Source organism: Rhinoderma darwinii, chromosome 1 (genome assembly GCF_050947455.1).
Source record: "Rhinoderma darwinii isolate aRhiDar2 chromosome 1, aRhiDar2.hap1, whole genome shotgun sequence".
NCBI classification, from domain to species: Eukaryota; Metazoa; Chordata; class Amphibia; order Anura; family Rhinodermatidae; genus Rhinoderma; species Rhinoderma darwinii.
The window spans coordinates 649,325,618-649,342,417 of NC_134687.1; the positions used below are offsets into that span (position 1 = coordinate 649,325,618).

At 47.5% G+C, this 16,800-nt stretch overlaps 1 protein-coding gene and 1 pseudogene across 1 annotated transcript in view; one reads left to right on the top strand and one right to left on the bottom strand.

Moving 5' to 3' along the window:
• Positions 1-16,800, bottom strand: part of LOC142698297 (uncharacterized) — a 617,727-nt pseudogene that overhangs the window by 95,619 nt on the left and 505,308 nt on the right.
• The window catches only part of LOC142665081 (uncharacterized), a 32,846-nt gene continuing 22,560 nt past the window's right edge, over positions 6,515-16,800 (top strand). The window contains exons 1-6 of the mRNA XM_075844627.1: positions 6,515-6,608; positions 13,384-13,626; positions 14,699-14,853; positions 15,343-15,516; positions 15,601-15,721; positions 16,147-16,230. Of these exons, the coding sequence (XP_075700742.1) occupies positions 14,776-14,853; positions 15,343-15,516; positions 15,601-15,721; positions 16,147-16,230 (457 nt within the window). The 5' untranslated portion in view covers positions 6,515-6,608; positions 13,384-13,626; positions 14,699-14,775. The remainder of the gene's footprint in view (positions 6,609-13,383; positions 13,627-14,698; positions 14,854-15,342; positions 15,517-15,600; positions 15,722-16,146; positions 16,231-16,800) is intronic.

The window sequence follows — 16,800 nt, forward strand, 5'->3', positions numbered from 1 at the left end:
TGTAGATATTACCACACACTGCTCCCTGTATATATTACCACACACACTGCTCCCTGTATATATTACCACACACTGCTCCCTGTAGATATTACCACACACACTGCTCCCTGTAGATATTACCACACACACTGCTCCCTGTAGATATTACCACACACTGCTCCCTGTAGATATTACCACACACGCTGCTCCCTGTAGATATTACCACACACACTGCTCCCTGTAGATATTACCACACACTGCTCCCTGTAGATATTACCACACACACTGCTCCCTGTAGATATTACCACACACACTGCTCCCTGTAGATATTACCACACACACTGCTCCCTGTATATATTACCACACACACTGCTCCCTGTAGATATTACCACACACGCTGCTCCCTGTAGATATTACCACACACACAGCTCCCTGTATATATTACCACACACTGCTCCCTGTATATATTACCACACACACTGCTCCCTGTAGATAATACCACACACTGCTCTCTGTAGATATTACCACACACACTGCTCCCTGTAGATATTACCACACACGCTGCTCCCTGTAGATATTACCACACACACTGCTCCCTGTAGATATTATCACACACACTGCTCCCTGTAGATATTACCACACACACTGCCCCCTGTATATATTACCACACACACTGCTCCCTGTAGATATTACCACACACGCTGCTCCCTGTAGATATTACCACACACACTGCTCCCTGTAGATATTACCACACACACTGCCCCCTGTAGATATTACCACACACACTGCTCCCTGTATATATTACCACACACACTGCTCCCTGTATATATTACCACACACACCGCTCCCTGTAGATATTACCACACACACTGCTCCCTGTAGATATTACCACACACACACTGCTCCCTGTAGATATTACCACACACTGCTCCCTGTAGATATTACCACACACACTGCTCCCTGTAGATATTACCACACACACTGCTCCCTGTAGATATTACCACACACACTACTCCCTGTAGATATTACCACACACTGCTGCCTGTAGATATTACCACACACTGCTCCCTGTAGATATTACCACACACACTGCTCCCTGTAGATATTACCACACACTGCTCCCTGTAGATATTACCATACACACTGCTCCCTGTAGATATTACCACACACACTGCTCCCTGTAGATATTACCACACACACTGCTCCCTGTAGATATTACCACACACTGCTCCCTGTAGATATTACCACACACACTGCTCCCTGTAGATATTACCACACACACTGCTCCCTGTATATATTACCACACACTGCTCCCTGTAGATATTACCACACACGCTGCTCCCTGTAGATATTACCACACACACTGCTCCCTGTATATATTACCACACACACTGCTCCCTGTATATATTACCACACACTGCTCCCTGTAGATATTACCACACACGCTGCTCCCTGTATATATTACCACACACACTGCTCCCTGTAGATATTACCACACACACTGCTCCCTGTAGATATTACCACACACACTACTCCCTGTAGATATTACCACACACACTGCTCCCTGTAGATATTACCACACACGCTGCTCCCTGTAGATATTACCACACACTGCTCCCTGTAGATATTACCACACACGCTGCTCCCTGTATATATTACCACACTACTCCCTGTAGATATTACCACACACACTGCTCCCTGTAGATATTACCACACACACTGCTCCCTGTAGATATTACCACACACACTGCTCCCTGTAGATATTACCACACACGCTGCTCCCTGTAGATATTACCACACACTGCTCCCTGTAGATATTACCACACACGCTGCTCCCTGTATATATTACCACACTACTCCCTGTAGATATTACCACACACACTGCTCCCTGTATATATTACCACACACACTACTCCCTGTAGATATTACCACACACACTGCTCCCTGTAGATATTACCACACACACTACTCCCTGTAGATATTACCACACACACTGCACCCTGTAGATATTACCACACACCGCTCCCTGTAGATATTACCACACACACTGCTCCCTGTAGATATTACCACACACACTGCTCCCTGTAGATATTACCACACACACTGCCCCCTGTATATATTACCACACACACTACTCCCTGTAGATATTACCACACACACTGCTCCCTGTAGATATTACCACACACACTGCTCCCTGTAGATATTACCACACACACTGCTCCCTGTAGATATTACCACACACACTGCTCCCTGTAGATATTACCACACACACTGCCCCCTGTATATATTACCACACACACTACTCCCTGTAGATATTACCACACACACTGCTCCCTGTAGATATTACCACACACACTGCTCCCTGTAGATATTACCACACACACTGCCCCCTGTAGATATTACCACACACGCTGCTCCCTGTAGATATTACCACACACGCTGCTCCCTGTAGATATTACCACACACACTGCTCCCTGTAGATATTACCACACACTGCTCCCTGTAGATATTACCACACACACTGCTCCCTGTAGATATTACTACACACACACTGCCCCCTGTAGATATTACCACACACGCTGCTCCCTGTAGATATTACCACACACTGCTCCCTGTAGATATTACCACACACGCTGCTCCCTGTAGATATTACCACACACAGCTCCCTGTAGATATTACCACACACTGCTCCCTGTAGATATTACCACACACACTGCTTCCTGTATATATTACCACACACACTACTCCCTGTAGATATTACCACACACACTGCTCCCTGTAGATATTACCACACACACTGCTCCCTGTAGATATTACCACACACACTGCTCCCTGTAGATATTACCACACACACTGCTCCCTGTAGATATTACCACACACTGCCCCCTGTAGATATTACCACACACACTGCTCCCTGTAGATATTACCACACACTGCTCCCTGTAGATATTACCACACACTGCTCCCTGTAGATATTACCACACACTGCTCCCTGTAGATATTACCACACACTGCTCCCTGTAGATATTACCACACACTGCTCTCTGTAGATATTACCACACACACACACTGCTCCCTGTAGATATTACCACACACACTGCTCCCTGTAGATATTACCACACACGCTGCTCCCTGTAGATATTACCACACACACCGCTCCCTGTAGATATTACCACACCCTGCCCCCTGTAGATATTACCACACACACACTGCTCCCTGTAGATATTACCACACACACTGCTCCCTGTAGATATTACCACACACTGCTCCCTGTAGATATTACCACACACGCTGCTCCCTGTAGATATTACCACACACACTGCTCCCTGTAGATATTACCACACACACTGCTCCCTGTATATATTACCACACACACTGCTCCCTGTAGATATTACCACACACACACTGCTCCCTGTAGATATTACCACACACACTGCTCCCTGTAGATATTACCACACACACACTGCTCCCTGTAGATATTACCACACACACTGCTCCCTGTAGATATTACCACACACACACTGCTCCCTGTAGATATTACCACACACACTGCTCCCTGTAGATATTACCACACACTGCTCCCTGTAGATATTACCACACACGCTGCTCCCTGTAGATATTACCACACACACTGCTCCCTGTAGATATTACCACACACACTGCTCCCTGTATATATTACCACACACACTGCTCCCTGTAGATATTACCACACACACACTGCTCCCTGTAGATATTACCACACACACTGCTCCCTGTAGATATTACCACACACACACTGCTCCCTGTAGATATTACCACACACACTGTTCCCTGTAGATATTACCACACACACTGCTCCCTGTAGATATTACCACACACACTGCTCCCTGTAGATATTACCACACACACTGCTCCCTGTATATATTACCACACACACTGCTCCCTGTAGATATTACCACACACACACACTGCTCCCTGTAGATATTACCACACACACTGCTCCCTGTATATATTACCACACACACTGCTCCCTGTAGATATTACCACACACACACTGCTCCCTGTAGATATTACCACACACACTGTTCCCTGTAGATATTACCACACACACTGCTCCCTGTATATATTACCACACACACTGCTCCCTGTAGATATTACCACACACACTGCTCCCTGTAGATATTACCACACACACTGCTCCCTGTATATATTACCACACACACTGCTCCCTGTAGATATTACCACACACACTGCTCCCTGTAGATATTACCACACTGCTCCCTGTAGATATTACCACACACACTGCTCCCTGTAGATATTACCACACACACTGCATCCCTGTAGATATTACCATACACACTGCTCCCTGTAGATATTACCACACACTGCTCCCTGTAGATATTACCACACACTGCTCCCTGTAGATATTACCACACACTGCTCCCTGTAGATATTACCACACACACTGCTCCCTGTAGATAATACCACACACGCTGCTCCCTGTAGATATTACCACACACACTGCTCCCTGTAGATATTACCACACACACTGCTCCCTGTAGATATTACCACACACACTGCCCCCTGTAGATATTACCACACACACTGCTCCCTGTAGATATTACCACACACACTGCTCCCTGTAGATATTACCACACACACTGCTCCCTGTAGATATTACCACACACACTGCTCCCTGTAGATATTACCACACACACTGCCCCCTGTAGATATTACCACACACACTGCTCCCTGTAGATATTACCACACACACTGCTCCCTGTAGATATTACCACACACGCTGCTCCCTGTATATATTACCACACACACTGCTCCCTGTAGATATTACCACACACTGCTCCCTGTAGATATTACCACACACACTGCTCCCTGTATATATTACCACACACACTGCTCCCTGTAGATATTACCACACACGCTGCTCCCTGTAGATATTACCACACACACGCTGCTCCTTGTAGATATTACCACACACACTGCTCCCTGTAGATATTACCACACACTGCTCCCTGTAGATATTACCACACACACGCTGCTCCCTGTAGATATTACCACACACACTGCTCCCTGTAGATATTACCACACACTGCTCCCTGTAGATATTACCACACACACTGCTCCCTGTAGATATTACCACACACACTGCCCCCTGTAGATATTACCACACACACTGCTCCCTGTAGATATTACCACATACACTGCTCCCTGTAGATATTACCACACACTGCTCCCTGTAGATATTACCACACACTGCTCCCTGTAGATATTACCACACACTGCTCCCTGTAGATATTACCACACACTGCTCCCTGTAGATATTACCACACACGCTGCTCCCTGTAGATATTACCACACACACTGCTCCCTGTATATATTACCACACACGCTGCTCCTTGTAATTGTATCGGTGTTCTGAGGATGCAGATACAATTGTATATGGCTGGGACACGTCCGGGACAGTAATTTGCCGGGACTGTCTCTGTAAATCCAGGACTGTTGGCAACTATGAGAATCTGGCGACACAAAATAAAATAAAAATTGAAATAAAAAGTTTTTTTTGTAAATGTCGCACATCATGAAAAACTATAGAACTTTACCACGGTCCTGCGGAATAATGTTCCGTGGATGTCTTTACAACACAGTGAACGCCGCAAAAATCTAACCAAAAAACATTGGAGGAATCCCAGATTTTCCCCATTTTCCCCACATAGGAGTTTTGCAGTTGCAGTGACATTATGTGATACTTTATATGACGCCCTGAAAATCTACAACTCGTCCCGCAGAATCTAATCTTCGCACCGCGGCCCTGACAGGAAAACACAGGGGGGGGGGGTACAGAAACAGAACCTGGCCTGCTCATTAAGGGGTTAACTTGCGGCGCGGATTATAAACACGCAGGATATCGGATTTATACCGCGTATTCGCTACGTGTGAAAAAATGTATAAAAGTCAGTGAATAAGTTGTATGTAGCGAATATTATGTCATTACAAAATACGACTCGTCCCACAAACCATCCGACCACTACAAAGACCAGAAATAACCACTTACCCCAAAGAGGCCGGCACTGGAGGGGTTAAATCCTGGCTAGGAGTCCAGTGGGCGGGGTCACTCAATGATTGACAGCTCTCTGTATACACACTCATACAGGGGTGACAGATAACAGAGAGAACACCCGACCAGCACTGCTCTCTACCTCATACACGGCAATAGCTGAAGGACCTGTGATGACGTCACCACCCGTGATAGGGGAAGGAGAGACGGAGCTTATCAGTGTAGAGGAGACGTGAATAAAGGACTTGTGAAGATATGAAGATCACGTGGCCGCGGCATCAGGGGCGGAGCTTAGAAGTGGAAAGATCGTAAGAAGGACCTGTGACTAGAATCACATGACATGAGGGGCGGAGTTCGGTGAGGCAGCGGAGCTCCTATTCTGTGTAAAGTGATGATGATCACGTGACATGAGGGGTGGAGTGCTGTACACTCTCGGTCACATGGTGTTGACGTCATCACAGGTCCTTGCCGTTTATGAGGTGGAGCAAAGCTGGGCGGCTGTACATGACTTCTGGTCACCGCTGTTTAGTGTTCTCTCTGTTATCAGTCAGGAGATTTCCCATGATGCAGTAGTAAGGTAAGGTTACATGAGGTCATTTCTGTCTTGTTTTGGTGCGTTTTTGTCTGGCGCAGTGTTGGTGATTATTATTATTAGCGCTGTAAATATGAAATACAGGAGGGTTTAACCCCTTGGTGACATCAGATCTATAGTATTATGTTGTACGTGCGCCGTCACACTAGAAGGAGCGGAGCCTGCACCGTACACGGCTTCTGACAGCCGCCGGAAACCGCCAAGATCAGAGACAGCGCAATCCTGGCCGCTTAACCCCTCAGATGCCGTGATTAATAGCGACTGCAGCATCTGATCAGTTATAGATAGCGGCGTCCTCTGTCCTCCGAAGAAACTGCGCGATGTCGACCGGTTACCATAGTAATACGTTTTTTGTGGGGTTTTTTCCTACAAAAAATGATGTAAACATTAAAAATAAGTAATGTAATTGCCGCATCCGTTGTGTCCAAATTATCAAAATATAAAGTTATAACCGGCAGAAATAATTCACATGTGAATGTCGCGGTTATTGGTCGCCGCGATTCTCCAACATATGGAATATAAAGTCCCCAAAATGTCACCCACAAAATCTACATCTCGCCCCACAAAACCTCCCACACCGCGCGACCGCCGGAAATCTGAAACCCCCCGACGCCGCGCGTCCGGCGCCGGAAATCTGGAGGCGCGCGACCGGCGCCGGAAATCTGGAGGCGCGCGACCGGCGCCGGAAATCTGGAGGCGCGCGACCGGCGCCGGAAATCTGGAGGCACGCGACCGGCGCCGGAAATCTGGAGCCGCGCGACCGGCGCCGGAAATCTGGAGCCGCGCGACCGGCGCCGGAAATCTGGAGCCGCGCGACCGGCGCCGGAAATCTGGAGCCGCGCGACCGGCGCCGGAAATCTGGAGCCGCGCGACCGGCGCCGGAAATCTGGAGCCGCGCGACCGGCGCCGGAAATCTGGAGGCGCGCGACCGCCGCCGGAAATCTGGAGGCGCGCGACCGCCGCCGGAAATCTGGAGGCGCGCGACCGCCGCCGGAAATCTGGAGGCGCGCGACCGCCGCCGGAAATCTGGAGGCGCGCGACCGCCGCCGGAAATCTGGAGCCGCGCGACCGCCGGAAATACAAAACCCCCTCTCACAATTCGGGCGACTTAAACCTGTTTTATTTTTGAACATCTCATTCTTTCCTTGTAGAAGATAAATATATAAATTTGGTGTCGTCGTCATCGTATTGACCCGGAGAATAAAGGGAACAAGTTATTTTTACCGCGTGATGAACACCGGAAAACGAAACACAAAACAACAGAATTCACTGCTTTTTCCGCTATTCCAGCCCACAATTGTTTTTCTCTTTCCCAGGACATTATAGGGGACAGTAAAGGGGTTTTCCACGATCGGACAACTGATGACCTCCACCAAATAGGTCATCAGTATATGATCTGAGGGGGTCTGACACCTGGACCCGCACCAATCAGCTGCTCCCGCTACCTCCGGGCACCAGACGTCCATGCTGAAAGCAGATGCTCCGGTCACGGAATAGCAGCCGAGCTGCAGTGTTAGGGTATGTTCACACGGCCTATTTACGGACGTAAATCGGGCGTTTTTGCCCCGAATTACGCCCGAAAATAGCGCCTCAATAGCGCTGACAAACATCTGCCCATTGAAAGCAATGGGCAGACGTTTGTCTGTTCACACGAGGCGTATATTTACGCGCCGCTGTCAAATGACGGCGCGTAAATAGACACCCGCGTAGAAGAAGTGACCTGTCACTTCTTTGGCCGTAATTAGAGCCGTTATTCATTGACTCCAATGAATAGCAGCGCTAATTACGGCCGTAATTGGCGCGGCGTTCAAGCGCCTGCACATGCCGGTACGGCTGAAATTACGGGGATGTTTTCAGGCTGAAACATCCCCGTAATTTCAGCCGTTACGGACCCCCGCCGTGTGAACATACCCTTACAGTGAATAGGAGCAGAGCTGCAGTTCTACAGAACGGCCGCTGTGTAGTGGACAGAGCTGTTTGCTTCCGGCTCCAACTACTGCATACTATTCAAAACATCCGGCAGCCTGAACAGCTGATCGGTGCGGGGTCCTGTTGTTGGACCCCCACGATCATATACTGATGACCTATTCGGTGGATAGATTATCTGTTGTCCGATCGTTGAAAACCCCTTTAAAAACGACATCACGTCCCACACAAGTCATGTTCTCATACGTCTATGTCACCGAAAAATAAAAAAGTTCTGGCTTTTGGAAGGAGGGAGGAGGAAATGAAAATTGTCTGTGGGTCCAAGGGGTTAAGTACGTAACATGAGACCATAAACATTACTGAATGACAGACTGGTACAAAAGAAGAGAGACCCTGCCCGCGTAGACTACACTCTAGAAGAGAAGGGGAGACCCTGCCCGCGTAGACTGCACTCTACAAGAGAAGGAGAGAGACCCTGCCCGCGTAGACTACACTCGACAAGAGGAGAGACCCTGCCAGCATAGACTGCACTCTGCAAGAGAAGGAGAGAGACCCTGTCCGCGTAGACTGCACTCTACAAGAGAAGGAGAGAGACCCTGTCTGCGTAGACTGCACTCTACAAGAGAAGGAGAGAGACCCTGCCCGAGTAGACTGCACTCTACAAGAGAAGGGGAGACTCTGCCCGCGTAGACTGCACTCTACAATAGAAGGAGAGACCCTGCCCACGTAGACTGCACTCTACAAGAGAAGGAGAGAGACCCTGCCCGAGTAGACTGCACTCTACAAGAGAAGGGGAGACTCTGCCCGCGTAGACTGCACTCTACAATAGAAGGAGAGACCCTGCCCGGGTAGACTGCACTCTACAAGAGAAGGAGAGAGACCCTGCCCGCGTAGACTGAACGCTACAAGAAAAGGAAAGTCCCTGGCCGCGTAGACTCTACAAGAGGAGACCGTAGGTGAGGGTAGAAGCTGGTCACCTGGTGGAGTAGAGGCAGCAAGTTAATTCAGGGTGTAAGCTTTTCTGAAGAGGGGGTGTTCAGGTTACTAGTAAAGGTTTGCATGGTGGGAGAGATTTGATGTGTTGGTTGGAAGAGGTCCAGAGTATGGGGGATGCACAAGACAAATCTTACAGATAAACAGATATAAGGATGGCAAAGTAGGTCTTGTGAGGACCAGAGATTACGTGTGGGGAGGTATCAGGAGATTAGGGCAGAGCTGTATGGAGGCGACAAGTTGTTTGGTTGGAGATTACGTGTGGGTAGGTATTGGAAGATTAGTGCACAGATGTATGGAGGGGACAGGTTGTGGACTGGATATTATGTGTGGGAAGGTAACGGGAGGTTAGGGCAGAGATGTATGGAGGGGACAGGTAGTGGACAGGAGATTACTTGTGGGTAAGTAGCGGGAGATTCGGGCACAGATATATGGAGGGGACAGCTTGTGGACAGGGGATTATATGTGGGGAGGTACAGAAGATTAGGGCAGAGATGTATGGAGCGGACACGTAGTGGACTGGAGACTACGTGTGGGTAGGTATTGGGAGATAAAGGGAAGAGATGTATGGAGGGGACAGGATGTTGACAGCCTTGCATGTAATTTTGTATATAATTTAATTTAAATTTAATTTAGTAGGTAATGGGTGGCCACCGACCGCAGAGGTGAAATGAAGGGAGAGGTAGATTTACCCTTGCAGCAGAGTTGAGAATGGGTAGGAGGGGTGCAATAGTGTTAGATGGGAAGCCACAGAGAAGGATGTTGGAGCAGTCTAGACGTTACCTCATGAGGGCATATATACTAGTATTTTTGTCTGTTCGAGGGTGAAGAAAGACTGACTTTGAGAGGGTTTTTGAGGTGGAGGCAACAAGAAGTGGGAAGCGCTTGGCTGTGCTGTTTGACATTAAAGGGAATGTGTTGCCAGAAAAACATGGTTTTTTTTTAAAAATTAAACATTTAGTGTGTGGGTGATTAAACATTGTTCAAATTTTTTTTATTTGTTTCGCGAGTCAGGAAATATTATAAATTTTTTCTAATTTATAATACTACCCATTTTTGGTCACTAGATGGAGCTAGTTCCCAAAATTGCAGCATTGCAACATTGGGTTAAAAGCCCTCGCTCTAGTGAGCTCTCAGCATCCCCCCCTCCTTTATCCTGGCTAGTGCCGGGATAAACGAGGGGTTTGAAAGGTTTAACCTCCTACACTGTGTGTCGCCATTTTTTGAGGTAACCCACAGTGTAGTAGGTTTACATACAGTAGTAAACACACACAAACACTAACATACATTGAAATCTCTTAACTGCTCCTGCCGCCGCGGCTCCCTCCGGCCCGTCCGCTCCCTTTGCTGCCGCTGTTCCATGTGCACAAGTCCGGAAGCCGTGACCGGAAGTAGTAATATTACTGTCCGGCCGCGACTTCCGGTCCACAGGAAAATGGCGCCGGACGGCGCCAATTTCGAATAGGACTGTGTGGGAGCGGCGCATGCGCAGTTCCCACACAGACGCCGTACACGGCAGTCAATGGGACGGGAGCCGTTCGCAGTCCCTATGGGACTGTGGCTGCCGTATTCCATGTCTGTGTGTGTCGTTAATCGACACACACAGAAATGGAACAAAAAATGGCAGCCCCCATAGGGAAGAAAAAGTGTAAAAATAAGAAACAGTAAAACACAAACACACAAATGAAAATAAACGTTTTTATTAAAGCACTAACATCTTTAACATATAAAAAAATTATTTGTGATGACACTGTTCCTTTAAGGGTTATCCCAATACAGCGGACCTATGAGACAGGGAAAAGTGTGGAGCCATTAACTGTGATTGATAGTTCTGGTAAGGGGGCTGAGTGAAACGGGGTAAAGATGATTCAGTTTTCTCCATGTTTTTAGGAAGCAGGCGGGGGAGGAGGAGATAGCTGTTAGACCCTCTAGATAGCATGGAGGTAACATCAAGACCATAGAGGTAAACTTGACTAAAGTTTTAGATGGAGAAGAGTAAGGGTCCCAGCATACAAATACCCCTGAGAGACACTAATACAGAGGGTGGGATGAGGAGGAGGTGGTGTGCGAGTGGGAGATACTAAATGTTTAGTTGGTAAGGTATGAGGAGATCCAGGAGAGGGCCAAGTCTGTGATGTCAAGGTACTAGAGAATTTGTATCAGGAGGGTGCACAAAGTAATGTAGAAGGTGGAGGACAGGTCTAGAAGGAGGAGCACAGAGTAATGTAGAAGCAGAGGACAGGTCTAGAAGGAGGAGCACAGAGTAATGTAGAAGCAGAGGACAGGTCTAGAAGGAGGAGCACAGAGTAATGTAGAAGCAGAGGACAGGTCTAGAAGGAGGAGCACAGAGTAATGTAGAAGCAGAGGACAGGTCTAGAAGGAGGAGCACAGAGTAATGTAGAAGGAGGAGTACAAAATAATGTAGAAGCAGAGGACAGGTCTAGAAGGAGGAGCACAGAGTAATGTAGAAGGCAGAGGACAGGTCTAGAAGGAGGAGCACAGAGAAATGTAGAAGCAGAAGACAGGTCTAGAAGGAGGAACACAGAGTAATGTAGAAGGAGGAGTACATAATAATGTAGAAGCAGAGGACAGGTCTAGAAGGAGGATCACAGAGTAATGTAGAAGGCAGAGGACAGGTCTAGAAGGAAGAGCACAGAGTAATGTAGGAGCAGAAGACAGGTCTAGAAGGAGGAATACAGAGTAATGTAGAAGCAGAGTACAGGTCTAGAAGGAGGAGCACAGAGTAATGTAGAAGGAGGAGCACAGAGTAATGTAGAAGGAGGAGGACAGGTCTAGAAGGAGGAGCACAGAATAATGTAGAAGCAGAGGACAGGTCTAGAAGGATGAGAACAGAGTAATGTAGAAGCAGAAGACAGGTCTAGAAGGAGGAGAATAGAGTAATGTAGAAGCAGAGGACAGGTCTAGAAGGTGGTGGACAGGTCTAGAAGGAGGAGCACAGAGTAATGTAGAAGGTGGAGGACAGGTCACACTTTACAGAAGTCTGTGTGTAAGATGTGACTGCAAAGCGATAAGATAATGCAGAGATCCTGCACACAGCACAATACATGCTGCTTATTCACACTTCACTGCCAGGACCTTCCATGTATACACACTGGACTGCCGGGACCTTCCGTACATACACACTGGACTGTCGGGACCTTCCGTACATACAGACTGGACTGCCGGGACCTTCCGTACACACAACTTCACTGCCGGGACCTTCCGTGCATATACACTGGACTGCCAGGTCCTTCCGTACATACACACTCACTGTATATACAGTATATCGTGATTAAGCTTAAGGAGTTAATAGGAACAGAAATATGGCAGACCTTCATTAACCCCAGCCTGCCATGACAACCATCCATACCATGTGATCGTGTCGTGAGGGGCTGATGAGTTGTCAGAGAGGACCACCCCCTCTTTCTTACAGCTTAGATTCTGCAGTCGCTATTGACCACAGCATCTAAGTCGTTAAATGTCCGTAATCGCAGTTCTCTCAGGTCTCCAGCCTTTGCAGCAGGTGTCCGGTTTTCCCTATGTCATGTGAACAACTCCTAAGGCCTCGTGCACACTTCCAACACCGTTTTCACGGCCGTTTTTGACGGATCCGTGTGCCCGTTTTAGAGGCTGTGTGCACTCCGTGTTTCCGTTTCCGAGCGCCGAGCATGGTACTGTCCAGGGTGCTGAAAGAGTTAATGGGCTGCACTGATCGGCGGTAACTCTTTCAGCACCCTGGACAGTACCATGCTCGGCGCTAGGAAAATACAATTTTAATGAAATAAAAAAATAAGTTCATACTTTTTTTCCTCCTGTCCATACTTACATTCCTCCTGTCCAGCCTCCTGCGATGACGTTTCATCCCATGTCACTGCTGCAGCCAATCACAGGATGTAGTGGGGGTCACACACGTCAGGATGACATCAGAAGGCCGGCCTCCAGGGATGACGCTTCATCCCACGTGACCGCCTCTTCAGCCAATCACAGGCTGCAGCGGCCTCTGCAGCCAATCACAGGCTGCCGCGTCATACAGGAAGGTCAGACTGGAGGAAGAAGAGGGGCTCGTCACCAAGACAACGACCGGGTACGTATGAACTGCTTTTTATTTTATTTTTAATCAGCAGCCTCTTTTCTCTATCAGTGATTGATAGAGACAAGTGGCTGCCGATTAGTGTAATATATCTGTGCTAGGCTACGGCTCCATCACACGCGGACGGCACACGGATGCCTTCCGTGTGCCTTCAGTTTTTTTGACGGCCCCATTGACTTGCATGGGCCTCACAGTCACGGAATCTCGGACCTAAGTAGGACATGCTCTACTTTGGATCGGAACGGAGCAACGGGACCGTCAAAAAAACTGAAGTGTGCATAGCCCCATTGAAATTAATGGGTCAGGGTGCTAGCCGTCAGAAAAACGGCTAGCACCCTGAAGAAAAACACTGAAGTGGGCATGAGGCCTAAGCGGTAAACGTCCTGTGCAGGAAGGGGTTAAATGAGTAAAGTACAAGTTTATACTGAATCTAATCCCACAAAACAATGTATCACTCTGCTCCACTCGCATTATAAACGGATGATAAGATCACACTGCATGTTCCCTATATATGTAATGTCACCTCAGCTGCCTCAGAACCTCACAGTTCATATCAAACACTGACTGCATAGTGTACACCACGTCTTGTGAGATGTCAGCAATGCCTCCCCAGTATCCGCCATGTGTCAGATTGTCAGGAGTCAGGTCTTCATTGTCTGGGGGGCGGGGGAGTATCTTCATGTTACTCTTCTCACCTGAGAGATATGTCTGATATATGGGGTTCCACCTCTATGTGGAGAACGGGGGTCCCTCGACCCGCCTGGTGAGGTGATGACTGCATCCAGGTGGAGAATGAATGGAGAGGTGACCACACATGTGCACGACTCTCTCCATTCACTTGTATAGGAGTTCCAGAAACAGCCGAGCACGGCCAGAGGTGGAGCCGCATCCATCAGACATTTCTGGCATATCCTGGGGAGAAATGTCCGTGTTGGGAATACCCCTTTATTCCATGTGGTGACGGCTTTGAGAAGATGTTTCTCTCAATGATCAATAAGTGAGGTTCTGTATGTCACACATGATGTTGTCCCCAGTATGATTTCCATCTTCTCCTTTCTTCATAAAGACGTCTGCAGTACTAGATCCTCCAGTTTTCTCATCTTCTCCTCCACAACGTTCCTTCTCCTGAATGACCCACCAAGGATGGACAAGGACTGGAATGAGATGAGCAGAAGAATATTAGACTTCACCTTGGAGATCATCTACCTGTTGAGCAGAGAGGTAAACTTTTCTACATTATAGAACAAGTCACACATAGGGAAGGGACAATACATAATAGGAAGAATCCAGTGTCCTGTATAACCGCGTCCAGACCTTCCAAGTGACGTCAAGAAGCCACCAGCAGAAAAGTTGAAGATCAGCCACCAATATGGTCAGTTATGTGTCATGTCACCAATGCAGCAATAGTAATGTTGTAGAGCAATGAGAATGACAAGGAACCAGGAGGATCAGGATGACATCTATATAGAAACATAGAAGATGACGGCAGGAGGAGAGCACATGGTCCATCTAGTCGTTCCCCCCCCCCCCCCCCCAATATTATTTAGTTTTGGCCTCGTTCTATTTTCTCAATGTCTTTTTGTAGGTGAGGTCTCCAGTATTACAGAAGTGGGGTCACTAGAGCTCTATACAGCGGGGTCACAATCTCCCTCTTTCTACTGAGGGGGGAATACTGTGCTCAGCTCTCTAAGTGTCTCTCTCCATACACAGGAGTACACAATAGTGAAGAAGACATCGGGTGACTGTACGACTCCCATCATCCATGAGTCAGGAGGATGGAGCAGTGGTCAGAGCCCCATCACAGAGCCTCCCCCTCACTCCCGGATACATGAGAAGAAGATCTTAGAACTGATCTACAAGATGACGGAGCTGCTGACTGGAGAGGTGACACTGCTGGGAATGCTGGGAAATTCTACAGTAACAGCACTGGAGGTGTTTGGGTGATGACTGTATCATTGTCTGTGTCAGGTTCCTATAAGGTGTCAGGATGTCACTGTCTATTTCTCCATGGAAGAGTGGGAGTATCTAGAAGGACACAAGGATCTGTACGAGGAGGTCATGATGAACTACCGGCCGCGCACATCACAAGGTGAGGAGACAGAGATATTATATTTTGTTTGTTTATTTTTTGAAGTGTTAATTTCGTCATGTGCAGTATATACAGACGTGATTCCTGATCTCTGATCACACGTTCCTTGCTTTGCTGCAGTTCTGCACTAGGTTATGTTCACACGCAGAAGTTTCCATATATCTGAATGTGGTTCTTTCTGCAGCAGGTACATGAATTTCTAGTAACCACATTCAGATGAGTTGGACAATCACAGAAATTTCTGCCACCATTTCTCCATTTGGGGATAATACGAGGTCTGGAAGATCTCCGTTATGAAGAAAGGCCATCAAAACGAAATGTATTTCCCCTACAGAAGAGAAGGCTGAGGGGAGGGGATATCTTTATATAAATATGGAAATGTCCCTATAAAACAATGTAATAAATTATTCTTTTCATGTACCCAGCGGAGAACACGGGGTCATTGCTTACGATTAAAGGAAGTGCAATTTCATCACAAAGTCCTAAAACCGCACATCACTGTCCGAACGGTAAAGTTATGGAACCCGCTCCCACAGGATTTGGTAATGGTAAAGTGCGGGGAGAGATAAGAAAGGGTTAAAGATCTTCCTTGTAAGACACAATACACCGGGTTACTGGTAGTAATGAGGATCCAGGGATCCATCCGATTGTAAGTAAAACAGGTTGAACAATATGTGTGTGGAGATATAATTCTTTATTTATTTTACACTACGTTACATTTTATTTTAAACATTTTATTGGAATGGAGTTTCAGGGGAATCGAACTCAAGAACAAGCGTAATTCAGCAGCAGGACGCTAGAAATGTAGAAGCCCTGGTCAGGGTGGTCATGGACTGTTAAACTTTACCGTTACTATGCAGGGAGAAGCTGCTGCTCATTACGAGCCGTTCTCCCTGCAGTAACACTACTGTCCGAGCTGTGCTCAGTACTTTTCCTCCTGCATGAGCACAGCTCCGGACAATCAGTGAGAGGGTTAAAGAGTGACTTCTATTGTATTATATTGTTGGGGTTCATGTGATTGCGAGTTGTGTAATATTACATACATATTAATTATGTGACCGCCCTCAGTTTTTTCCGGT